Source organism: Orycteropus afer, unplaced genomic scaffold (genome assembly GCF_000298275.1).
Source record: "Orycteropus afer afer isolate SDZICR_OR568_19922 unplaced genomic scaffold, OryAfe1.0 scaffold00035, whole genome shotgun sequence".
In the NCBI taxonomy this organism is placed as follows: Eukaryota; Metazoa; Chordata; class Mammalia; order Tubulidentata; family Orycteropodidae; genus Orycteropus; species Orycteropus afer.
Genome location: NW_006921622.1, coordinates 8,493,747 through 8,520,623, shown reverse-complemented (window position 1 = coordinate 8,520,623; position 26,877 = coordinate 8,493,747). Strand labels below are relative to the sequence as shown.

At 37.6% G+C, this 26,877-nt stretch overlaps 1 protein-coding gene across 1 annotated transcript in view; it reads left to right on the top strand.

Annotated features, from left to right (window-relative positions):
- Positions 1–26,877, top strand: part of NEBL (nebulette) — a 183,457-nt gene that overhangs the window by 79,268 nt on the left and 77,312 nt on the right. Inside the window, exons 12-16 of the mRNA XM_007936355.2 lie at positions 5,993–6,103; positions 8,929–9,039; positions 11,095–11,205; positions 23,990–24,100; positions 24,326–24,436. Of these exons, the coding sequence (XP_007934546.1) occupies positions 5,993–6,103; positions 8,929–9,039; positions 11,095–11,205; positions 23,990–24,100; positions 24,326–24,436 (555 nt within the window). The remainder of the gene's footprint in view (positions 1–5,992; positions 6,104–8,928; positions 9,040–11,094; positions 11,206–23,989; positions 24,101–24,325; positions 24,437–26,877) is intronic.

Sequence of the window (26,877 nt, the reverse complement as noted above, 5' to 3'; positions counted from 1 at the left end):
AACCCACCAGCCACTCCTCGGAAGGAAGGTTGGGCAATCTACTTCTGTAGTGATACTGCCTTGGAAACCCAAGGAGGGGTTGCTATGAGTTGGGTTCGACTCGATGGCACATAACAACAACAACAAACTTTATTTAGTAGTCAGACACAGAAGGTTTTGTCTGCAGCTCCACCCAAATCCTGTGGCTACCATGGGGTATTACTTCACAGGGACAAAAATAGTGGGCAGTAGTATCATTTGCAGCCCCAAAACTACTCTTGGCTTGCTCAGTGAGCATCATCTTGAAAGGGGAAAATGATAATTTCTGGACACAAAAAAATTCTGTAGGAATTTTACCATTATATGTGCTTCTGTTGAAATCTAATTTGTCTTCTTGTGAAAAGGGCACACAGGTACTGTTTATTGGTTAAAGCTGGTTAATTTAATCTTCAAATGAGAGGAGAAAATAATAACTTTTATTTTTCATACCTTTTTTAAGCCTGTAAAGGTGCTCTTGTGTTGTTGTGGTTAAGGCATTGGGCTGCTAACCAAAAGGTAGGTGGTTCGAACCCACCACCTGCTCCATGGGAGGAAGATGAGGCAATCTATTTCCATAAAGATTTACAGCCTTGGAAACCCAGTGGGGGTCGCTGTGAGTTGAGATTGACTTGATGGCAATGGGTTTAAGCCTATAAAGGAGAATTTGACCAAGACAGTGAAGTAAATATTTTGACTAAGTTGGCCTTTTGTTTTAATGGAATTGACAGAACTGGAAAATTTGGGCAAACTTAAGAAGTCTTACAAGAAGTTATATTTAATGCTACATCTTTTAATGGAATAACTTTTTTGCATTTAGAGAACAGTATGTGTTGTATGCATTCTTTAAATTAAAAAGAAAAAAAAGTGGAATTGAGTGGATTCCTACTCATAGTGACGCCTTGTGGTTAGAGTAGAACTGTGTTTCATAGGGTTGTGAGTGGCTGGTTTTTCAGAAGTAGATCAGCAGGCCTTTGTTCTGAGCAGTCTCTGGGCAGACTTGAACCTCCAGCCTTTCAGTTAGCAGCCACGCACGCTATCCATGTGTACCACCCAAGGTGTTGTATCCTTTACAGCCTCCCTGTTATTTTCCATTGCAGTGGGGACTTTGACGGGGCAAAAGCCAGACTTCCAATTCATTTTACCCTGTTTTAGAGGAATAATATGGCAATTTTATTGCTCTACCGTCCAGAGCAATATTTCTGCTTTCATGAACTGTCAAGATGCTTTTATTTCGATTCTTTGGAAATTTAAGACTGTATGAAAGACATTGGGATCAAAAATCACTTTCCTGTTCTGAAAACATCAAGAGGGTGGGATCAGCCTTTCTGGTCTGCCCAGTCTTATCCAGGCCCTCTTGTGCCTCCATCTCCATTTACCTCCTCCCTGATCTTTGATCTTGAACAACATAAATACTCATGCTGAAGACACTTTTACCCTTCTAGCCTCAAGGTTCCTTGTTTTTTTTCCTACTCTTAGTTTGCTTTCTCACCAACAGATCCTGGAACTTACAATTCATGATTAATATAGTCTAACACAGTGTTTCTGAAATAGAAATAACTACTGTATGATCTAGAATTTTAAATCTCCATCTTTCATTATAGTCTCTCTTTTCTTTATCTAGTTTATTCTCTAACTCCTGCTGAATGTGCCCTTTTTCGTTAAGATGATGTCAAGGTTTTTGTTTTCCCAGACTATTTCCAAGGCTCTTTATTACTTAACTGTGCTTTCCTGTTCATTTGAACTTCATATCCACCCTGTGAAATAGGGGCTGATTATCAACTTTGGGCTTGTCAGCCTCTATGACCAGTAGCTGCCTGAGTGAAGAGAAACCTCTAGCTCCAGTGGGCCGGGAACAGGAGGCAAAGCTAAAGCCCAAGGTCAAGGAGCTTTCATACAGCCCCTGGAGCCTGACACTTTGAAGTCGGATTTCTAGCCTCCTGAACTGTCAGAGAATAAACTCCTGTTTGATCAAGGCGTCCCATTTGTGGTGTATTCCTGTCAGAGCGGCACCAGGGAACCAGGACAGACATTGCATTGGAAGTCCTAACAAGAGCAATAAGGCGAGAAAGGGCAATCAAAGGCGTCCAGATTGACCAAGGAGAAGTAAAATTATCTCTTTTTGCAGATGCTATGACGCTATACGTAGAAAATCCCAAAGACTCAGCAAGAAAATTACTGGTGCTAAGTGCCTAAGGCACTTGACTGCTAACCAGAGGGCTGGCGGTTCAAACCCACCAGCCACTGCTTGGAAGGAAGGTTGGGCAATCTACTTCTGTAGTGATACTGCCCCGGAAACCCAAGGAGGGGTTTCTATGAGTCTAGTCTGACTCGATGGCACATAACAACAACAACAACATCCCTTTCTTAGGGCTGAGAAGATTAAGCAAGATTGAGCCAAGCTTGGGTAGTTGGTTAGTGGTGGGGCTAACTTAAACTCTGGTATTGAGCCTCCAGACTCTGTACTATATATAGGCCTCACTGTCTAGCTCTTGCTCCTGGTCCCTGGGTCTCACCAATAATCACACCTCCTACTTTATTGAGATACTGAGCTTTTTCATTTTTCTTCTATGAAGCCCCAGGATGTTGTTATTTTGGTATCTGTGCTGCACCTTTCTTGTCTTATTCCCAGAGAGAAACAGTCCCTTATTCCTCTTTCCTTCTATTTGATTTTCTCTATTCTTCCATTCTATCATATTTTCCTTCCCCTTATTTATCCCTAATAGAGGTAGTATTCAAATTCTTCTGTGGATAAGTCACTTGGGAAGCTTATTTAAAATGCATATTCCCAGGTTGCTGCCTCAGGAGAGTGTGCTTCAGTAGGTCTTGGGAATCATGTTTTAACAACTCTCACAAGGAGTTTCTGGCATAGGTGATCCAGTGACAGCACTTTGAGAAGCACTGACTCCACTGAAGGAATCTAATATTCTTTAGACTTAAAACCATACAAATCATATCCACTTGTTTCTTGTAGAACATTGGACAGAGTAGACTAAAGTTGCCTTTATTTGCATAAAACCCTTAGTTGATTTTTTTTTTTCGCATTGAAGAAGAAGTTCCCCAAGCCGAATTTCTCCATGCTGATTGGTAGTAACTTAAAGATACTCTTAGCACTAAAAAAAGAGCTATAGTTTTTGCATAGATATACCTCCCTGAAGCATGTAGATCTTGAAAGTCCAATATGACTAGCAGATTGTTTATACCATTACATGTCTACATGATACAAAAGGAAAAAGTGTTGAAAACTAAAAAAAAAAAAAAAAAGTCAAGTGTATAAGTTAATTGCTTGTGATTGACTGTTTTGACATCAGGTATAAACAGCTTTAATGCTTAATTGTGGTCATATTCTGGGGGATTAATTTAAATTGAAGACTGTGAGCCTTTTGTTAATATTGGCTTTCAATTTTTGCTATTCTCCTTTCTGGTATTGTTACTAGGGGTGAATTATCCTTTGCAAAGGATGTGTTTTCATTTTAATTATAGCCATTGGCTATTAGCTTTTTAGGCTCAGCAATTACAATTTTGCTCAGCAGGGCTTGCAGAGAGAGAAATCTTCTATAGAAAATAGCTTTGGACCAAGTTTGTACTCTAAAATGCTATAAAAAATCTTAGACAAATGTGATATGAAAGATGTTATTAAATATAGGGCAAATGAAGTAGATACAGAGAAAACTGTCTTAGAGATGGTTTTTATTCTTAAGAGGTAGGCTTAACTATAAGGTTCTTGAGGAGTCTCTTACATGGAAAGCTAAGTACAATCTAGTGAAAACCACTGCTGTTTTTATAATGGCCTCTAATTATACTTATCTCGTGGTGTTCTTATGACAGAGATATGTTCAGTCAGTGTGTTTTTTAAAGGAAGTCTCTAAATCTGACTTTTAAAAGTTTATTGTCTTCTGTTTCACAAATATAACTCTCCTAACAAAAAATATACCAAGAACTTTTGTTTTTTCTCTTTATGTATTGGTCATTTCTAGTTCATAATCAACCTTCTTTAATGATTTTCTTCAGTAAAATAGTATTTTTCAGAGAAGAAGAGCTTTTCAAAGTGAAAGATCTGAATTCAGTCCATTATCTTTCTATCTGTCCACACACACATTTGGAATCTGGAGATGTCCTACATTTAGCCTTATGTTTTCTTAATTATTTTCATATAAAGAGGAGGACAGTTTCTCATCATTGTTCTTTGGTATATCTATATTTCCTTTAATTCAGGATATTCTCAATACAATCTCTTACTGGCATTATTAGACTTTAATATGTACAAACCATCCTTGTGGCCTTTCCTTGTGGCTTTACACACATTATTTGTTCAGTAGCCATATGTCAAGTGTCAAGTGAGGCAACAGCATACTTCTCCTATCCTCCCTTAGGGTTTTGAGAATTTCTTTATTTATGAATTACCTATCTCTTTAATCTGATGGCACAGTGCCCAAGGCATTTGACATCTAACCAGAAGGTTGGCGGTGTAAATTCACCAACAACTCCATGGAAGGAAGACTGGACAATCTACTTCCATGAAGATTTACCACCTCAGAAACCCAATGGGAGTCAGGATCCACTTAATGGCAGTTTACTTTGGTTTTAATAAGTATGAAATAAACCTAGAAATAGCTTCCCACTTTGCAAAAATAGTAACTTCCTACAGAATTTATTTGTTTCAATTATCTTTGTAATGCAATTTGAATAAAGTGTTTGGCTGGTAAAATTTGGGCCCTTATTTGTCAGGTAAATCTGCACAAAAATAGGTTTTTTTGTTGTTTAGAGAGACTATTTTTATAGTCATGAAGCTTACACTGACATGGATTTTCAAATAAGTAATTCAAAGGCCAAAACTTAGAGACCCATAACTGAAGAGTGTCAGATCATGTCAAAGGGTCAAGTAGGGATGTGGATTTAGACCTTCTGTAATCAACTGTCAGCACCCCTTTCATTTCTTGTTACCAATGTATCTGAAGAATGATGTATCAGGTTCAAGATAATTCTCTTCGCACTGTAACTTGATTCATTTCAAACTCCACAGAATGCCAAGATCATTAAAGGAAAAATACTACCTCCTCAACTTCTGTGTTTCTCTAGAGAAACAAAAACCAGCAAAGCTTATGTATATATAAAGAGAGAGAGAAATTTATCTTAGGAAAATGGCTCACAGACATATAGAAGCCAGCAAGTCCAAAGTTCCTGGAGCAAACATTAGGCTGGAGACTTTTCCCTGCAGGGGCCAAGAAGCTCAAGGCTGGCAGGCAGTACACTGGCTGTTGACTCCAACAAATGACGAATCCAAGATCTCCAGGCTGAACAGTGGACTGCTCACTCACGGACAGTGGTAGGCAGCACAACAGAATTCCGATCCACAGAAGAATGTCTCTCTTCCCAGGATGTCCCTGGATATCCTAGAGGCAGGCCACACCCCTAGGAAAACTCCCCTTAAACAGATTGGCCACTCAGAACACAGGCATCCAATCCCATCATGGGAACAACCACACAGAACTGGGGTCCTGCCAAGTTGACACACAGCTCTAACTATCACAACTCCCATTACATTTTAGAAATGACATGACAGAGAGAGAGAGAGAGAGAGAGAGATGGTGGGAACTTGCTGCATTGATTTTTCCAGGCTTCTGCGCCACCAGGTATTCTTCCAATGGGTGGTTTCACCCCCCTCCCCCGACTGGATTCCCTCCCTTGTGAGTGAACTAAATAGGTGATCCAGTCAGATAGCCTATTTGATTGGTTCTCTTCCCAGAATATCCTGATGTTAAATATTCACAGACATAATAAGATGCCAAGCTGCCTTACTCAGAAGGCTCTCCCAGAGGAAGGAAAGACTTGATTATTCAAATATTTATTTTTATTATTTATTTAAAAAAGCCCAGAATTACTTTTCTATTGTCCTTGGAACTGTTGTTTCAACATCATTTTAGTCCTCACTAATATTTCTAAAATTTAAAAATATTTTTGTTGTTTTATTTAATAGAAAGTATATAGAGAGAATTTTGAGAAGGAAATTAAAGGAAGGTCATCACTGGATTTAGACAAGACGCCAGAATTTTTACATGTAAAGTACATCACCAACCTTCTGAAGGAGGTATGATCCTTTTATTTATTATTAAATATCTCAAAAAGAACAAAATAAATAATAGGAAATATTTATTCTGAACAATTCTCAACTAATTCAGTGTTTGTGGTATTAACCCTTACTGTTTCTTTCATTTTCACCTTTATTTATAAAGTTTTGTATTTTCATTCAAAACAGGAAAGTGTGTGTTAATGTTTCCATTTAAAGTTGCATGAAGAAATTATCCAGATTTTCTGGAAGAACTTGAAAAATATATATTGTGATTTTATGGTTTGGTTATAGCTCAGAAATTTTGTAAGTAGTTAGTTTTATAGCTGTATAGGAGTTTTTTAAAAAATGTTTTGAAGATGGGTGGGGCAAGCTTGATTCTTTCAAGTCGAGGCATTGTGAAAACATGTATGAGAACCAGCTTTTTTCTGCATATTCTTAATGGATATTTGATATCAAAAATGAGGTGGTTAATTGTGAAGGTCGAGAAAAATGGTACATAATTTATAAAAGGTCTGTGTTTTAAGTAGGGAAAGTAATATATTGAGCATATACATTTTTCATTTTAAGTTATTCTCAGGAGGATTTTATTTCCTAATTTAAAGGTCCATTTAGGCTCACAGTAAATATATTACATTTGTTAAATATTTAAGCCTTCAAATCTAACACTTGAACATGTCATGCTCAGTGTACATCCCTTGACAAGTTTTCTTTCAATGGCTGGAAGATAGCTTGGATCTCTTCCAACTCTGCTTGAGAAAATTACCTTTACATTAAAGGGATACAGGAATATGTTAGAAGACTTCAGTTCATCTTACATTTTTTGAAGTGAAGAAATTATTCCTGAAAGAATTGTCTTAAGCCAGCAAAATAAATTACCTATATAGAGCTGTATGATCATGAACTTCTTTAATAAGAAAATGGCAACAGACTTTGACCGTTTAACTGTGTGTTTTTTTTTTTTTTTTTTTGGAATTTAATATAACTGTTGTCAGTATGTTTGGTGAAATAGGCATGTAGTTTATGAAGTGTTCTCTTGCTACCCTGTGTTTACTCACTTCCAGTGCCTGTAAACTTTCTGAAAGCTGAACCACTGTCATTCAAGGAATGGGGTGGTCAGGAAGCAAAGAATCATCTACATCCTTTCTTTTGGGGACCCTCAGGTTCAAGCACAGTTCAATTTTTTTTTTTTCTTACTGCTAATAACAAGTTTTGTCATGAGAATTTTTTTTTCTCTCTGCTAGATATGTGCTAGAGGAGCTCTGGTAGCATAGTGCCTAAGGCACTTGACTGCTAACCAGAAGGCTGGCAGTTCAAACCCACCAGCCACTCCTCGGAAGGAAGGTTGGGCATTCCTACTTCCGTAGTGATACTGCCTCGGAAACCCAAGGAGGGGTCGCTATGAGTCGGGGCTGACTCGACGGCACGTAACAACAACAACATATGTGTGCTAGAGGTCAAACTGTAGCTATCATTTTAATTAAATGACAATTTCCTAATATTGCTACTTTCCATTAGAAAATATGCACTATATAAATGATTTTTTAAAAAGAGGAATTGTTTCCTCATTTACATACAAGTGACAATATGAGCTCTGTTTTGAGATCCATAAATGACTTTAATATACATGCCATTGAGTTTATTATTACTATTCTTTTTTAAGGGTGGGCCTTATGGATGCAGAATCAGTATAGGAAAAGATCTAGAAGACTATGATTAAAAATATTTTAATTAAGCTGTAGAGATGCTTGATTTGAAAAAAGGTTTCTTGGTGACTTAATGAAATTGTAACTTCTCTTTCTACATGTAAGCATTTAGCTTTAAATTGACTTCAAGTAGTCTTCTCTACATAATCATAATGATTTTTTACATTTACATTACCATTTAGAACATTCAAAGTATCATTTTATACTTCATTTCATTTTATTGCCCCAATTGCCCTTGGACATTGGCAGAGCAAGTATTTTTATTTTTGTTTTGCCAATGTAGAAATCAAGACTCAGTTACTTAAAGTCCTCTTGAGGTCACGTGACAAAATAAGTAAAAGGACTCTGACCTCCATCCAGGTCTTTTGATGCCAGAGCTCTTTCCAAAATTACATGCAGGTCATTGCAATAGCCAGTAGGCTATTAGTTAAACAGAGGACCAGCTAATTTAATTATACTGGACAAAGAGAAAATAACATGAAATGAACTGGAACCTGATTTCTTATCATTAAAGGGTGTTTCATCATCCTTTTTTGAAGTTAGTTATAAATGTAACTTCTAAGTTGAAAGGAAATATTAATATAGAAGATTTGGATCTACTTCAAGTCAAATATTAAAAGAGGTGAAATTCTAAACTGTGTATTATCAATTTTTAGGACATTATTCAATTTTTTTATAATAATTGAACCTTTATTATTATTATCATTATTATTATTAAAAAACCTCTGGCTATATCAATCCTTTTGATTTTGTACCTTTTGATTCTTTTTCAACTATGTTCTTTGGGTGATTCACATTTTATAGACAGTTTTTAAAGAAATATTTCAAATAATCATGTATTTCTAAGATTTTCCTCACCATTTAAAGGAAAAACATCTTGAAAAAAAATCTAATATGGTATAAAAACATATTGGGAAAAAGGATGAAAGGAAAAAGACTGATAGTATTGGAAGCCACACTAAATATGACTAGAGGAGAAAATGAAGTCTCCGTAGGAGATAAGAAGCATGACACTTGACAATCTGATTCATTCTCTCTAGAAATAATTTTTCCTTCTGTGGTACCTGGAAAACATGTAAAACAGTACATCAGATAAAGTGTTGCCCAGTAAATATTGAGCTGTAATATTCTGTCTCATAGAAAGAATATAAGAAAGATCTGGAAAATGAAATAAAGGGGAAAGGAATGGAACTCAGTTCAGAAGTTCTTGATATACAAAGAGCAAAACGAGCCTGTGAAATGGCTAGTGAGGTGAGTGTATATATTTACAACTTAGAAAGTATGAATAGTCACCTGATTTCCTTATCTGTAAAACTTTCACAGAGATTATATGTGTTCCACAGTTTTTATGTGTGCATGATTGCAAGCTGCTATTTTCCAGTAGTCTTTTCCCAGTCAGTGAATAAAAAAATAAAAAGCCTCTCGGTATCTATTTTCTCATGGTATTTAAGAAAAGGCCATTTCTTCATTTTAGAGAAGATGTATAAAAGAAAACAATTCATGTAGATAATACTCACATAAAAATTATTTCATGAGATTGAATTTGATCATTTAAGCAAGTGAAGGTGGAAGACTGGGAACATCTGCAAGCATGGTCCATCATTAACTGCCAGTTGTAAAACTCATGTTCTCTGCTGGTCATAATTCAGTGACTCTCCCAGGCCTTGCTTAGATGGGTGAATGAACCTAGTTAAACCTTCAGAGTGGCTGCTGCACACTTCACATGAACTTTGTAAGAAGGAATGAAATATCTCTGAGATGATTTCTGTCCTTTAATTCTTATGTTATATCATTACGTTGGTCTTAAATAATGGCTTTGTGGTTTGAGAGGCACCTTGCTGAATTTAACTGAAAAAATGAAAGACTTACCCCCATATGTTCATAAACTGTGGTGATGATGTTGTTGATGACCCTATTAGTTAGGTTGACAACAATAGAAACCCAGAACTGAACTTGTGTTAAGCAAGGCTTACAGAATGGAAGTCTCGAGGTCAAGCTTGCTTTAGGTTGGAATTCAAGCGATATCAGTGTCTCCCTTTCTTTCATCTCTTCAGTATTGTTATGTTCTCTTTTGGCTTTATTCTTGGAAGGCTGTCTCTATGTGGTGGCCTCTGTTAACAACTTGATAACTAATTTCTACAGTTAGCAGTCCCAGTGGGAAGTGAGCATGTTTTCTTATAACTTCAGTTAAAGAATCTCATTGGATCATCCTCAGTCATATGTCTACTTCTGACCCAATCATTGTGTCCTGGGGTTGGGGAGAAAAGTATGCTGATTGGCTTAGTATGGCTCTCATGGCCACATTTGTTTAGTTTACTTTCTGTGTAGTTTGACAAAGTGTTATAGGTATAAATTATTCTAAATTGTTACTGTGTTTTTTTCTTTCTTAATTTACATTCAGGTTTGGCCATATTAATGCTTTTTAAATAGGTTAGAGGCAATATTAAAAAATATTTTAATACAATTAAAAATATATATGATGAATAGGAAAGAGGTAGAAATCAATCCATCCCAAAGTATATGTATTAAAAATAGTTAGTCAAGGTAATTCCCCAAAAGAAAATTGTGGAGCTCTTTGCCAGAAGACATGAAATGGATCTGGTCTGGTAAAAAGAACATATGTCTACGGTGATGGCTTTGGCTGATATTGTTATTACATAATCCCTTCTCCACAAGTTCTGTTATAGTGGTATGTCCATTCCACATTTAGAGTAAAATCTTGTCATACTTTATCACTAACATGTGGAAAATTTCTCAATAGTAGAGACCAGCCAAATGTGGTCACATAAATTGTCAGTTACTGAGTACCTCCTCTGAGCTGGGCACTGTGCTGTAGCTTTCTCAATATTCTCACAGTGACCCTGCATTAGAGGTATTATTATCCACATTTTTAGATGAATAAACCAAGGCTCAGAAATATCAAGAAGCATCCCCAGCATCACACAGCTACTGGATGCTATGACCTCAAAGTCAGTCTTATTGGTACAACATCAACCTGTGCACCCTCCTCCCCGGCACCCAGCTCCCAGCCTCAAGACACTTGTCATTGAAGATTCTCACTTTGGCAATTGCCTTTTTATAGTAAAAATCTTCAGTGTTTATATAACCTTCAGTGAGAATAGGGATTATAGGTCTAAGCTTCTCAAAATTTAGTTACTAGGTGACCATTCACAGTACAAAATGAGTTACGTTTTCTTTGTTTTTAAATATGTTTAACCATTTTTCAGTTTCGTCAAATATAGATATAGGTTTGTCCATAAAGTGTCTAAATGTTGTATAATGCTGTGTTTTTTTCCCTCCCCCCAGAAAGAATACAAGAAGGACCTGGAGTTAATGATTAAAGGGAAGGGTATGCAAGTTGGCACTGACACCCTTGAAATACAGCGGGCCATAAAAGCTTCAGAGATAGCTTGTGAGGTTAGTAGAGTGAATGGTACAGACCTTGGAATTCTTATTGTTGTTTTCATTTCCTGGTTTCATTGAGTTCCCAAGCAAACTGGCAGTAATTTGTGTAAACACTTACCTCTGTCTTTGCATGATTTTGGGACATGTCTCTACTATCAGTCTTCAAGTTTCTATTACGATTTTATAAATCTTACTTCTTCATGGAGTGGTATGTTTCATTATTGGGCAGATGAAACTGTTAAAAAATTCTTCTTTGTACTGAGTTGAAATCTGTCTCCCTGTATTTTCCTATTCTTATTGATTCTAGTTTGGAGAAACAGAATTACATAATTTTGGAACTTAATACATCATATTAGCTGTTGGATTGGTACATGGAATTTCCCAAATCTTTGTGGCTGGTTTAAGAGAACTGAATGAAAATACTCCAAATCACCATGATTATTTGAAAATTTACATTCTGTTTTTGTCATGCTAATATCCTTTAAATATATTAAAGGAAACATGGGAAACGGCATTTTAGTGTAACACATGCACCTTTTTACCTTACCACCTTATGCAACAACTTTTACATTAATCTGTTGTTAGCCGTTGTTAAGTTAGTCTCCAATTCATGGTGACCCCATGCACAATGGAACAAAATGCTGCCCTGGCCTGTGCCATCCCATGATGAGTTGCAGATCTGACTGTTATCCATAAGGCTTTCAATAGCTGATTTTTGGGCATAAATTGCCAGCCCTTTCTTCCTACTCCATCTTAGTCTAGAAGCTCCACTGTAACCTGTTGAGCATCACAGCAACACACAAGGCTCCACTGACAGTTGAGTGGTAGTTGTGCATGAGATGCAGTGGCCAGGAATTCTCAGGTAGAAGGCAAGAATGCCAACACTGAACATCGTTGCCTTCTGTATTAATCTAGGCTACTATAAATGTTTTCATGGTGTTTACCCCTTAAGGATAAATCATGTTGGTGGTATGGTATGATGCTATTTAGAATTAGGTATCTAATATTTATCTTATCTTGGCACATCTATAGTTCTAACTTTCTTAATAGAACTTGAATGTCATCTATTGAGATTAACATGGAAATGGTAACTGTTTTCGTTGTATGGTCTCAAGATAAAAAAATACAAACCATCAATATGTTGCCTACAAGAAACACATCTTAGACACAAAGACATAAATAGGTTAAAAATGAAAGGATTGAAAAAAATGTAGGAAGCAAATTGTAATAAAAAATGAGCAGAAGTGGTAAAATTAATCTCTGATAAAATAAAATCAAACTCCATCATAACAGACAAGGAAGATACTGTTGTTGTTGTTATGTGCTGTCAAGTCGGACCCGACTCATAGCAACCCTCCTTGGGTTTCCAAGGCAGTATCACTACGGAAGTAGATTGCCCCATCTTCCTTCCGAGGAGTGGCTGGTGGGTTTGAACAAACAAACATTTGATTAGCAGTCAGTGCTTTAGGCACTACACTACCAGAGCTTCTAAGGAAGGTACTATATAATGATTATGGGGTCAGTCCACCAAGAGGGCATAACCATAATACATATTTACACAACCAATAACAGAGCTCCAAAATACATTGGGGTGGGGGGAACTCTAACAGAATTGAAAAGAAAAATAAACAGTTCTACAATAATAGTAGGAGACTTTAACATACCACTTTTGATGATGGACAGAACAACTAAAAATAAACTCAACAAAGATACAGAAGAATGATATAACACAATCAATCAACTTGACTTCCTAGACGTATCAGAACACTCTACCCAACAGCAATATAGTACACATTCTTCTCCAGAGCACAGGGAACATTTTCCAGAATAGACCATATAGTTGGCCAAAAAGCTGGCCTGAATAAATTTAAAAATATCAAAATACTACAATGCATCTTCTCTGATCATAGCACTATAAAACTAGAAATCAGTAACAGAAAGAACAAGGAAAAAAACAGTCAAACACAGGGAAACTGAAAACCACCTTGCTTAAAAAACACTAGGTAATACAAGAAATTAAAAATGGAAAAAAAAAAATCCTAGGATGACATGAGAATGAAAACACAGTGTACCAAAATCTTTGGGACATAGTAAATACAGTGCTCACAGAATTCATAGCAATAAATACACACATCAAAAAATCAGAAAGGGCCAAAGTCAATAGCTTATCCTTACAACTTGAACAAATAGAAAAAGAGCAGCAAAAGAAGCCTACAGTCAACAGAAGAAAGGAACTAACAAAAATTAGAACAGAAATAAAAGAAGCAGAGAAACAATAGGAAGAGGCAACAAGACTAGAAGTTGGTTTCTGAGAGGATCTTAATAGACAAAGCACTGGCCAAATTGACAAAGGAAAAGAAAGAAGATGCGAATAACAAAAATAACAAATTAGATGGGTGACATGACAACAGAACCAACTGAGATAAAAAGGGACATAACAGAATATTGTGAAAACCTATACTCTAACAAATTTGAAAACTTAGAAGAAATGGACACATTTCTAGAAACACATTTGTTATCTAAACTAACATAAAGTGAGGTAGTAAATTAGAGCAGACCTATCATCAAAGAAGAAATTGAATAGCTGATTAAAAAAAAATAAATAAATAAAACACTGTCAACAAAACAAAGCCCTGGCCCAGATGACGTCACTGGAAGTGTATCAAATATTTAGAGAAGAGTTGCACCAATTCTATTCAGACTATTTCAGAACATAGAAAAGGAAGGGCTACTCCCAAATTTATTCTTTGAGGCCACCATAACCCTGATATGAAAGCCAGGGACAGACACCTAAAAAGGAAATTATAGACCAGTATTCTTTTATGAATATAGATAAAATTCTAGCCTACAGAATTCAACCAAACCAAACCAAACCCACTGTCATGGAGTCAGTTCCAACTCATAGCAACCCTCATTGGGTTTCCAATGCTGTAAATCTTTACAGAAATAGATTACTTCATCTTATTCCCAAGGAGCAGCTGGTGGGTTTGAACTGCTGGCCTTCTGATTAGCAACATGCATTAGCCTCTATGCCACCAGAACTCCTTACAGAATGCAACAGCATGTCAAAAAAATAATACATCAGGACCAAGTGGGATTCATACCAGGTATGAAAGGGTGGTTCAACATTAGCAAATCAATCAACATAATCCACCACATAAATAAAACCAAGACAAAGAATCACATGATCATCTCAGTTGATGAAATAAAGGCATTTGATAAAGTGCAACATCCATTCCTGATAAAAACTCTCAGCAAAATTCAAATAAAAGGGGAATTCCTCAACATAATTAAGGTCATATACAGAAAGCCAACGGACAACAAAGTTCTCAACAGAGAGAGACTGAAAGCATTCCCCTTACAAATGGGAACCAGGCAAGGATGTTCATTATCACCATCTTTTATTTAATATTGTACTAGAATTCCTAGCTAGAGCAAAAATGCAAGGAAGGGAAACAAAAGGCATTGAAATTGGTAAGGAAGAATAAAAACTATCCCCATTTTCAGATGACATGATCCTTTACATAGAAAATCCAAGAGACTCTACAAGAAAGCTACTACAACTGATAGAAGGATTTAGCAAAGTGGTAGGGTACAAGATCAACATAAAAAAAACCAGATTCCTTAACACTAAAATAAAGATAACTCCAAAAAGGAAATAAGGAAAACAATACCATTTACAACCCTCAAAAGATAAAATACTCAGGAATAAACCTAACTAGAGATGCATAAAAGACTATACAAAGAAAACTTCAAAAACACTACTGCAGGAAACCAAAAGAGACCTACATAAATGGAAGAGCATACCATACCCATGGATAGGAAGACTTAACATTATCAAAGTGTTAGTACTACCCAAAACTATTTATAGATGTACAATGCCCTTCAATATCCATGGGAGGATTAGTTCTAGGACCACCTGCAGATATCAAAATCCAAATTCCTTATATAAAATGTTGTAATATTTGCATATAACCTGCGCATATCGTCCTGTATACTTCAGATCATCTCTAAACCAAACCCCACTGCCATTGAGGCAATTCCAACTGATAGTGACCCTTTAGGACAGAGTAGAACTGCCCCATAGGGTTTCTAAGGCTGTAAATCTTTTTTTTTTTTTTTTAATTTTTGTGATTTGGGTGAAAGTTTACAGAACGGTTCATTTTCCATATAGTAGTTCACACATATTTTGTCTCATGGCAATGACTGCAAAAAAGACTGTAACTCTTACCAGAAGCAGACTGTCTCATCTTTCTCCATGGAGTAGCTGGTGAGTTCTCACTACTGACCTTTTGGTTAGCAGCCAAATGCCTTAATCACCATGACACCAGAGCTCCTTAAATTATCTCTAGATTACTTATAATACTTAAAACTATATAAATGCAATGTAAATAGCACTTTACTAGCCATCTTAGCCTTTGGGCTTCAGGGATTGTTTTGACCAGTCAATTGCCCCCCCCCTTTTTTTTTCATTTGTGATTTGGGTGAGTGCAGTTCCAAGCTTTCAAGGTGTTTTGGTTCAAGAGCTGCTATAACAGACATATTACAAATGTATGGCTTTAACAAACAGGAGTTTATTCTCTTACAGTTTAGGAGACTAGAAGTCTGAGTTCAGAATGCCAGCTGTAGGGACTGGGTGAAGGTCCCTTGATCTTGGGCTTCCACTCTGCCTCTTGTTCCTGGCCCATGGACTTAACTCAAGCACCTGCTGGCTGCTGAGGCTGACAAATCCAAGGTCAACAAGTAAAATGGCACAGTCCCAAGATTATTTAGCAACATGGCAGGCCACTAGTTCAAGTCTAGAAATAGTTCAAAGAACAACAAGCCACGTGGCAAGGTGCTGAATGAAGATTTGGGTACATGCAGGGTCCAAGCATGCCAAAAATCTCAGAGACCTTTTTCAAAGCCTCTTATATACTGGGAGAAGACCACATCACTAAGGCAGCTACTTACCTGCTCACAGCAGATTCCACCGTGGAGTTGCTTACCAGTCTCATCATGGGGAATCACTTCATCCAGTTGCTCAGCCACTCAAAACTAGGCCCAGCCAAGGTGACACATAACCTTTGCTCCCACAAAAGGTGTCAAAGGGCCATACTCTCAAGGGTTCCACCACTCTCTATCAAACCAGTAAGACTGTGTTTTGTTTTTTTATAATTTTGAGTTTTGTTCCACATTTTTCTCCCACTCTATCCAGGACCACCTATTGTGATCCCTTTCAGATCTGTCAGCAGTTAAAGCCAGGTACCGTCTAGTTCTTCTGTTTTCAATGTCTTGAAGGCTGGGGCTCCCATGGTTCATTAGTCCTTTGAACTAATTATTTCCGTGCATCTTTGATTTTCTTTGCTCTGAATGACTTAACTGATTTTTTAACCAGCTTTTTTCTCTCTGAATATTTTCAATCTGCGGTTGGCTGAATCCTCCAATTTGCAACCCATGGATACAGAGGGTAGACTATAATGCAATTCCAGTTGAAATTCTAACAGCATTCTTTAATGAGATGGAAAAACTAATCACTAACTTTATGTGGAGAGGAAACAGGCCCTAGATAAGTAAAGCATTACTAAAAAAGAAAAGCAAAGTAAGAGGCCTATTACTGCCTGGTCTTATAACCTACTATATAGCTATAGTCATCAAAACAGTGTGGTACTGGTACAGTGACAGACACATAAGCCAATGGGACAGATTGAAAAATTCTGAAAACCCAGAAATAAATCCGTCTACCTATGGGAAGTTAATATTCAACAAAGGGTCATGGTCTATTAAATAGGGAAGAGATAGACTCTTTAACAAATGGTGCTAGAAAAACTGGATACCCATTTGCAGAAAAATGAAATAGGATCCATACCTCACACCATGCATAAGAACTAACTCAAGATGGATCAAAGACTTAAATGTAAAAATGTAAAACCTAAATCTAAATCTATGATCTTTAGATCATAGCAGAAAAAATAGGGGCAAACTGAGGGTAATTTACGGCATAAGTAGACTAATCAATCATGACTAAAAATGCACAGACAGCTGAAGATAAACTAGATGTTTGGGACCTCCTAAAAATCAAATAACCTGTGCTCACCAAAAGACTGCTTGAGAAGATTAAGAAAAGACATCATGCCAGGGAATTATTTTTGATGATATATTTGACAAGGGTGTAACCTCCAACATGTATAGAAAACACTAACACCTTGCAAAAATGACAAGGAGGCCACATGTTCTGACCTCCTCCAACCCTACAAGGGGAAGGCAGGATTACCAGCAGTAACCCAAGGCCTATTACTGCAAGGCCAGACATGCTGCCTCCCTCCAGCCCTTTTACCAACCGTTCCTCCCAAAGCACCCACCACCTCTCTTCTGGGTTCGATAATTCACTGCAGTGGCCACATAGAACTCACAGATTATGGGGTTTATTAGGGAAGCACCAGGCTACAACTCAAGTCCAGGAAGAACGCTCAGTCTCTCTCCCAGCCCACCGTCCCTCAGCCAAGAGTCTCTCACAGTCTCTTTTCCAGCAGTGCTGGTCCCTCGGTGTCTCACTCAGTGATGCGTGTCTCTTGCGGCTCTTTCCCAGCAGCACGTGTCTCTTTCAGGGGTGCATGTCTCTTTCGGCAGCACGTCTTCCTCCACCAGCAGTCAGAGAGAGTTCTGCCTCCAGGAGGCCTCCTTTTGAGCCTGGAAGGGTGGTCAAACTAGCCAATCACAGCATCAGAACTCTAAGCACGTGAGAGAGAGTGGGAACTTCCCAGAACATTGTATTGTGCCACGCCCAACAGAAATAACCCAGGTGGGTGACTTTAAAATCTGGATCTCCTCCGTAGCTAATAGCAATTCCCACCTTAGAGTTTACAAAGACTTATCGGTAGAAAAGCCACACTAAGTAATTTACTACACCGCACACCTCAATAACAAAAAGGCAATCCAATTAAAAAATTGGCAAAGGACATGAACATGTATTTCACCAAAGAAGTCACTCAAGCAGCCAACAAATACTGAAGAGTTACCCACAATTATTAGCCATTGTTGTTGTTGTTATTTGCCATCGAGTCGGCCCCGACTCATAGCGACCCCTCCTTGGGTTTCCGAGGCAGTATCACTACGGAAGTAGGATTGCCCAACCTTCCTTCCGAGGAGTGGCTGGTGGGTTTGAACCGCCAGCCTTCTGGTTAGCAGTCAAGTGCCTTAGGCACTATGCTACCAGGGCTCCTTATTAGCCATTAGAGAGATGCAAATCAAAACTAGAATGAAATACAATCTCACACTAGCAATGATGGCACAGATCAAAAACAAGTTGTTGTTGTTGTTGTTGTGTGCCGTCAAGTCAGACCCGACTCATCGCGACCCCTTCCTTGGGTTTCTGAGGAAGTACCACTATGAAAGTAGATTGCCCCATCTTCCTTCCGAGGAGTGGCTGATGGGTTTGAACAACCAGCCTTCTGGTTAGCAGTCAGATGCCTTAGGCACTATGCTACCAGAGCTCCTTCCAACAATAGTAATAATAAATAAAAATGTATGTATGGATAAATAGGTGGTTATTTAAGTTGAACAGGGATAGGAGAGTGTATAGGAGTATACCTACATTCATATAGGGTTGGGAGTAGATATTCCTACATACATACTTGTACATGCTGCAAACGTTGTTGTTGTTGTTAGATGTCATCAAGTTGGTCATGATCCCTAGTGGCCCTGTGTACAACAGAACGAAACACTGCCCAGTCCTGTGCCAACCTCGCAATCCTTATTATACCTTAACCATCCTTGCAGCCACTGTGTCTATCCATCTTGTTGAGGGAGAATTCCTGTGTACTCTGCCTGGTGAAGTCCACATGTATAGCCACCATTTATGTTGTTGAAAAAAGATATTAGCAATGAATATAAGTCATTGGTCTTGCAAAATTCTTTCATATGATCTCCAGCATTATTTCTGTCCCCAAGGCCATATTTTCCAACTACTGGTGATTCTTCTTTGTTTCCAACTTTTGCATTCCAGTGACCAGTGATAATTAACACATCTTGATTGCATGTTTGGTCAATTTCATACTGTAGAAGTTGGTAAAAGTCTTCAATTTCCTCATCTTTGGCTTTGGTGGTTGGTGCATGAATTTGAATAATAGTAGTATTAACTGATCTTCCTTGTAGGCATATGGATATTATCCTATCACTGACAGCATTGTACTTCATGATAGATCTTGAAACATTCTCTGTGATGATGAATGCCACACCATTCATCTTCAATCCGTCACTCCCAGCATAGTAGATCATATGGTTGTCTGATTCAAAATGGCCAAAACCAGTCCATTTCAATTCACTGATGCCTAGGATATCAATCTTTATGCGTACCATTTCATTTTTGACAACTTCCAATTTTCCTAGCTTCATACTTTATACATTCCATATTCCAAATATTAATGGATATTTGCAACTGTTTGTTCTCATTTTGAGTCAAGCCACATCAGCAAAGGGAGGTCCTGAAAGATTTACTCCATCCATGTCATTAAGGTAGTCTCTCTCTGAGGAGGCAGTTCTTCCCCAGCCACATTTTGAGTGCCTTCCAACCTGAGGGGTTCATCATCTGGCACTATAGCAGACAGTATTTCAGGACTGTTTATTAATTTTTTCCAGTAATATAACAGACAGTGTTTCACTGCTAATCATAAGGTTTTCACTGGACAATTCTTTGATAAGTGGATAGCTCCTTTGTTCTTCCAAGTCTCTCTTAGTCTGGGAGCTCTGCAGAAATTGTCCACCATGGGTGACCCTGCTGGTATTTGATATACCGGTGGCATAGCCTCTAGCCTCATGGCAACATACAAGCCACCACAGTATGACAAACTGACAGACGAGTGGTGGATGCTGCAAATACACCCATGTATATAATAGAGCACATGGAGCACAGTCATGAAAATCTCTTAGCCATAATCATATGCTTCCTGGTACTGAGATACTGGATTTGTGTGCTAGGTACCACATCTCAGGAGACATCTCAGTCAATTGGCATAACATAGTCCATAAAGACAGTGTTCTACATCCTACTTTAGTGAGTAGCAACTGGTATCTTAAAGCTTGTAAACAGCTTTCTAAGTTACAACTATTGGTCTCTTTTTGTCTGGAGCAAAGAAGAGTGAAGAAAACCAAAGATTCAAGGAAACAATTAGTCCAGAGGCCTAATTGACCATATGAACCATAGCTTCCACTAATCGGAGATGAAAAGAACTACATGGTGCCCAATTAGTAACACTGACTGCTGTGATCAGGATTGCAATCAAAGGTGCTGGATTGTGGGAGTGGGAGAAGAAGGTAGAAGGAAATCCAGATTTGTAAAGAAGACCAGAATTACTGATGTAACAGAGACTGGTGAAACCACCAAGACTTTGGGCCTTAGATGCGCTTCTAACTTAGAACTGAAGCCACTCCCAGAGTGGCCACCTTTGAGCCACATAAAAGACAGGCTTATAAAGTGAACAGTTACACCCAAGAGGAGCATGTTTTTCAGAAAAAAATATGATACCAAAAGAGTAGCATTTGCCTAGAAGCAAAGTTAAGGAGACAGAAAGGGGCAGGGAAAATGAGTGAATGAAAATGGGCAAATGAAATTGAAAATGGAAAAGTGCTGAAACACTGTGGGGATTGCAACCAGTGTCAAGGAACAATCTGTGTATAAACTGCTGAATAGGAAACTAATTTGCTCTGTAAACTTTCACCTAAACCACAATAAAATATTAACAAAACTAAACAAAACCTAAGCAATATATATCCAAATGATTTGATAAATAAAACTCTTCAGAAAGTTTTTTTTAAAAATTGAGCAAACTTTGCTAAGATTTTAACTCATTTCATAGATTTTCAGACTCGTGTGTTATAACCAAAGGCAAATAAAATTTATTTCCAATTTTTTTTTAAAGGGATATGCTGATTTAGATCTCTCTATGTTCTTTGGGTTGTATTAGAAAAATAGTGCAAATTTAGTTATTGAGAATCTGAGAGGAAAATAGACATAGAGGAATCAGCTCTATTATTATTATACTAATGGCCCCAGATAGTTAAACCTTCCAGTATCTATGGTCTTGACTAAGTGACTTTAAGTTAGTGGGACTTTAGCAAACTTGACTCTAGCAGAGGGTCTAAAAGCAGTTGTCTATTTAGATTTACCCCCTTGGAATACAGCCACTATCTTGTTGTTCTTTTAAGTCTTCTAAGTTTTGGGTGTTTTGTCATACAACAATAAATAATTAGTGTACTATGTAGTCTCTGTGTGCTTGAGAATATTTTAGATTTGAAATTTATAGTGGAAAATTAAATGACATACTTCTATGGTTCCTTTTTGGCATCTGTGCTCACTTCCTCAGTTTCTACATATATTGTCCTTCAAATGAGTGGCTTCTTTGGGGGATTTTAAACAAATTTTACTAAAAACTGAGCATATACATACATGGTAAGAATTATAATTTTGAAAGCTATTTGAAAATTATATTTTGGAATTTTTTATTTTTTAAATAAATTTTATTGGGAAAGATATATACTTATATATGTATATGTAAATATATATACCTATATATCTGTTTATATGTATAAAATCACTGCTGTCTAGTCAATTCTACCTCATAGCAACCCCTCCTTGGGTTTCCGAGGTGTTATCTCTATGAAGGTAGATTGCCCAGTCTTCCTTCTGAGGAGTGGCTAGTGAATGTATGTATGTACTTACCAAAGCACTTGCCATTTTAACCATTTTTTAAGTGGAAGATTCAGTGACATTAACTACATTCACTAGGCTGTGGAACCATCATCACTACCTATTTCCAAATGTTTTCCATTGTCCCAAACAGAAAATTTATACCCCTTAAGCAATAACTTAAATAAACTCTCCAAATTCTCTTCTCTTGATAATGTTCTTCAAAAGTCCTGCCACAGTCCTTCCTCTGAATGTCTCAAGAGCCTCGTGTGGGAGGTTAGCTTATGGACAGGATTCTGGAGAGCAACACACATTCAAAGAGCCATCATCTTTGAGTGGTCCACAGCTACTTATTTCCTGCTTGGGTCAAAATACTATGGGCAACAGATTTTGTTGCTAGGCAATGATATGTGGCCCTTGGTTATGATGGCAATTGCTGAACCATTTTGAATGGTTCAAAGCCCTGATTTTTATTAAAGAATGATATAAATATAGAGAAGTACACATAGAAGTGTGCATCTTGCTGAATTTTATGTTTATTAGTTTTTAAATGTGACAAGAGTGTCTTAAAATATGTTTGTGTCAATTGTGACTTTTTTGTAAGTAACAGAATCTAACTCAAGTTGGGTTAAGCAAAGCAGGTAATTTATTGTTGCTGACTAAAGGAGGTCTCTGGGTGGCACAAATGATTTGTGATCATGGACTGCCAGAAGAACTAACAAATCTGTCTTGAAAGAAGTACAGCTGGAATGCTTCTTGGAAGTGAGAATGGCCAGACTTCATCTCACCTATTTTGGTCATGTTGTCAGAAGGGACCATTCCCTGGAGAAGGATAGCATGCCTGGTAAAGTAGAGGGTCAGCAAAAAAGGGGAAGGCCTTCAACAAGATGCATTGACACAGTGGCTGCAACAATGGGCTCAGGTATAACAAGGATTGTGAGGCTGCCACAGGACTGGGTAGTGTTTCATTCCGTTGTACATAGGATCACTTTGAGTTGGAACCAACTTGATGGCACCTAACAACAACAGCTAACATAAAAGTTTGACTATTTGAACCCAGCAGAAGTACTGTGGGAAAAAAGGCCTAGTGAGCTGCTTCTCTAAAGATTACAGCAAAAAAAAAAAAAGAAAAGAAAAAAAAAACCCAAAACCCTGTGAAAAACAGTCTCCTGTGTAGCACATGAGATCACCTGAGTCAGAATTGACTTGATTGTAACTGGTTTTTTTTTTTTTTCCCCCCTAACTAAACAGTGTAGGAATGAATTTATCCTTAGGCATGGCTCAGTCTAGGGCTCAAACAATGTGATCAAGATTTGCTTCCTGTCTTTCAGTTCTCAGGCCGGCTTTCTTTAGGTATTTGCAAAGAAGCTGTTAGCTGCTCTGAGAGGCTACATCCTTCATTCATGTCCAGCAGGAAAGATAGTTTTTTCCGCTGTCTCCTGTGGAAGAAGAAATGCGTCAGTCACTCAATCTGTCACGTTAGGACAGGGTTGGGGTTTAACCCCATCAGAACTCTAGTGGCATAATGCCTAAGGCATTTGACTGCTAACCAGAAGGCTGGCGGTTCAAAACTACCAGCCGCTCCTTGGAAGGAAGATTGGGCAACCTATTTCTGTAGTGATGCTGCCTCAGAAACCCAAGGAGGGGTCGCTATGGATCGGATCTGACTTGACGGCAGTGAGTTTGGTTTTTTTTTTTTTTAGGTTTGGGCCCAAAGGCTTGGACCAATCCCACTCAAGCTGAATGGTTTAGAATTGACAAGGAAGGAATTGCCCAGTAGTAAATCAGGGAGCTGTCAACTGGAAAAAAGGCTCTGGATTCTAGGAAAGCAATCAACAATTTACCACTTAGCAAAAGTTGCAATTTTACAACCACATTTTATTGATACTTAAGAATTGAGTTATCAATATATTAATCACTAATTCATCAATTTCATCATATTCAAACCTTGTGAGAAGTCACTCCAAGTCATGTTCCTACCATAAGTTAAAACTTTTTCTAGTTCTGTAGTTAGAAGTAAGGCTCTAGTTTATCTCCTGAAGACATGGTCCTGATGTCAAATGACATTACAGTTTTTCAATAAAAGTTTTCAGATTGTTTTATAGTTCTAATTGCATGTCTTATTTTGCACAGAAAGGCTATAAAAGGGATCTGGAGAATGAAATTAAAGGGAAAGGCATGCAGGTGGGCACAGACACTCCTGATATCCAGAGAGCTAAGAAAGCATCCGAAATGGTCAGCCAGGTAAGGAAGTAATATAACCAAAATTAGGGCAAAAAAACCTTTTTAAATAGAGTATTAAGGTGGAAATTATGTGAATGTGCAGTATAATGGTAATTCTAATGTTTGAAATTATTTATTTGCAGACATGTCTTACATACATAGTGTCTTTGAGACTCAGATATATAAGTACCTACACTGCTATGGATGGTTAGACAAAGCTCTGAAAAGGTTTTTCTGTTTTCATAGAAAGAATATAAAAAAGACTTAGAAAATGAAATTAAAGGGAAAGGGATGCAAATAAGCATGGATATTCCTGATATGCTTCGGGCCAAGAGAGCATCTGAAATCTATAGCCAGGTTGGTGGAGAATAATGTATTCTAATATCCGATTGCCATGTGCTTTGTGTATGTGTGATTTATATATTATTGAGGGAATTACATTCCAAATCAGGTCACTCAATTGTAAAGGAACCATTGGCCAAACTTGATTAAGCTCACTAATGAAAAGGACAACTCTTGTAGCTTCAACTCAGCAGACATTATCATGTACCAGAACCCCCTATTGTAGCCCACAGTTTTGACAAGGGACTGTCCTTGACAGTCAAGGACATTTGGACTTTTTTCTTTTGACTCCATTGCATACTTGGGTGCTTGCTCATATGTACTGGAGAAAAATAAATATAAACCATTTGTCTTTTAAGGAGTGCAGGTAGTACAGTGGTTAAGTCCTTACCTGCTAACCCAAAAGTTGGCAGTTTGAACTCACCCAGTGGCTCTTTTGGAGAAAGACTTGGCCACTTAGACAACTCTATGAGGCATTTCTACTCTGTCAGATGGAGTTGCCATGAACTGAAGCCTATCTGACTGCACCTAACAAGAGCAAGATGTGTTTTACCCATTTTATAATTATATTACTGTTGTTCTTGTTGTTATGTGCTGTTGAGTCGGATCCGACTCATAGTGACCCCTCCTTGGGTTTCTGAGGCAGCATCACTGCAGAAGTAGATTGCCCTATCTTCCTTCTGAGGAGTGGCTGGTGGGTTTGAACTGCCAGCCTTCTGGTTAGCAGTCAAGCGCCTTAGGCACTAGGCTACCAGAGCTCCCGATATTACTGTTAGAATAGTCCAAATTAAAACTAACAGTGGCTAAAACTACAAAAAGTGAAGTTTAATGCTAAATAAAATTAAGTGAAGAATTAAATGCTTTTGGTAAAATTTCAATCTGCCAAGTATACTTGGCAGATATTCTTTATAGAGACTGGGTGAGGGAGGAAGAATGGCCACAAAAGAAAACATTTAATGAATGAAGAGGTTACTGATAATATCTCATTTGGGCAAAAATATTCATGACTGAATCATATCTTTGCTATAAAATTTATGTGGAAAAGAATGATTGCCAATGGGATAAACAGTAAAAGAGAATGGAAATAATTGAAATGGTTATAGAAAACTGACCAAGGAATTATATTTATTAATTGGCTTCTTGTTGAAGATGATTTTTAACAATATCTTACCGAATTTTTAAAGAAATCTGTTTGAAATATAAATAAGGACTCTAAACATACACTGGTAGGGTCAAAATGTCAAAGGATTTATCTGCTTCTCAGCCTTCTTGGATGCAACAAGAGTTAGGATGGTGCCAGGTGCATATAACTCTGTCCTTGGTACATCATGATGGAATGTAGACTCAAAGAAGCTGGCTACTAAAATCCTAGGGAAATATGTAGAGTGGACAAATAACTGTTTGAGTTAGTGGAGAAAAGTTGCTGTCTCGAGGATACTAAACTCATTTATTCATTCAGCAAATACTTCTTGAACATCTGTTTACATGCAGAATTAGACATGGTTTTGTCCTTGGGGATCTATAGCCAAATTTAATAATCAAAATTGTACAAATATAGTATAAACCATGAGAAATACTACTAGAAATTAAAAATATCAAGAGTGAAGGCTTCCTACAGGAGGTGATGCCTGTGATACAAAGATACATCTGATTTTAAAGGATTTTAATCAACTTAGGATGCAGTGGACTACATAAGAGGATATAATGATGCAGGGGTACATTTGAGCATGACCAGTAGTTAGCTTTCTTAACAAGCAGCAGTGTGCCATACTGGTTAGTTTCACTGACTTTAGAACCAGACAGCCTGGGTTTAATCCCAGGTCTGACACTTACTGGCTACTGCCTCAGTTTCCCCAACAGTAACATGAGCATAATAATGGGATCTGCTTTTGAGATTGAATTAAATGAGTTATGTATGGTGAGTATTTTGACTGAAATGGGATAGGAACTCTGAAGAATAATACATAGCAAGGGCTCATACTACTATAAGGAAAGGAGCCCCGGTGACATGATGGTTAAGCATTCAGGTGCTAACCAAAAGGTTGGTGGTTCAAACTTTTCTAACATCTCTGATGTGAAAGACCTGATGATCTCCTTCTGTAAGGAGTAACCAGGAAAACATTAAGGACAATTCTCCTCTGTCACATGGAGCCACCTAGACAACTAACCAAAATCGACTTGATGACACCCAACAACAACAACAGTAACACTATTACAAGGTATTTCTCAGATTGCATCATTGCTTCTAGTTTATATTGTTGTGTGCCATGGAGCTGGTTCTGACTGACAACAACCCTACAGGACAGAGTAGAACTGCCCCATAAGGTTGCCAAAGCTGTAATGTTTACAGAAGCACTGCCAGGTTGTGTTGGATTGGGTTCTCTAGAGAAACACAAAAACCAGCAAAGTATATATATATATATATATATATTTATAGAGAGAGAAAGAGAGAGAGA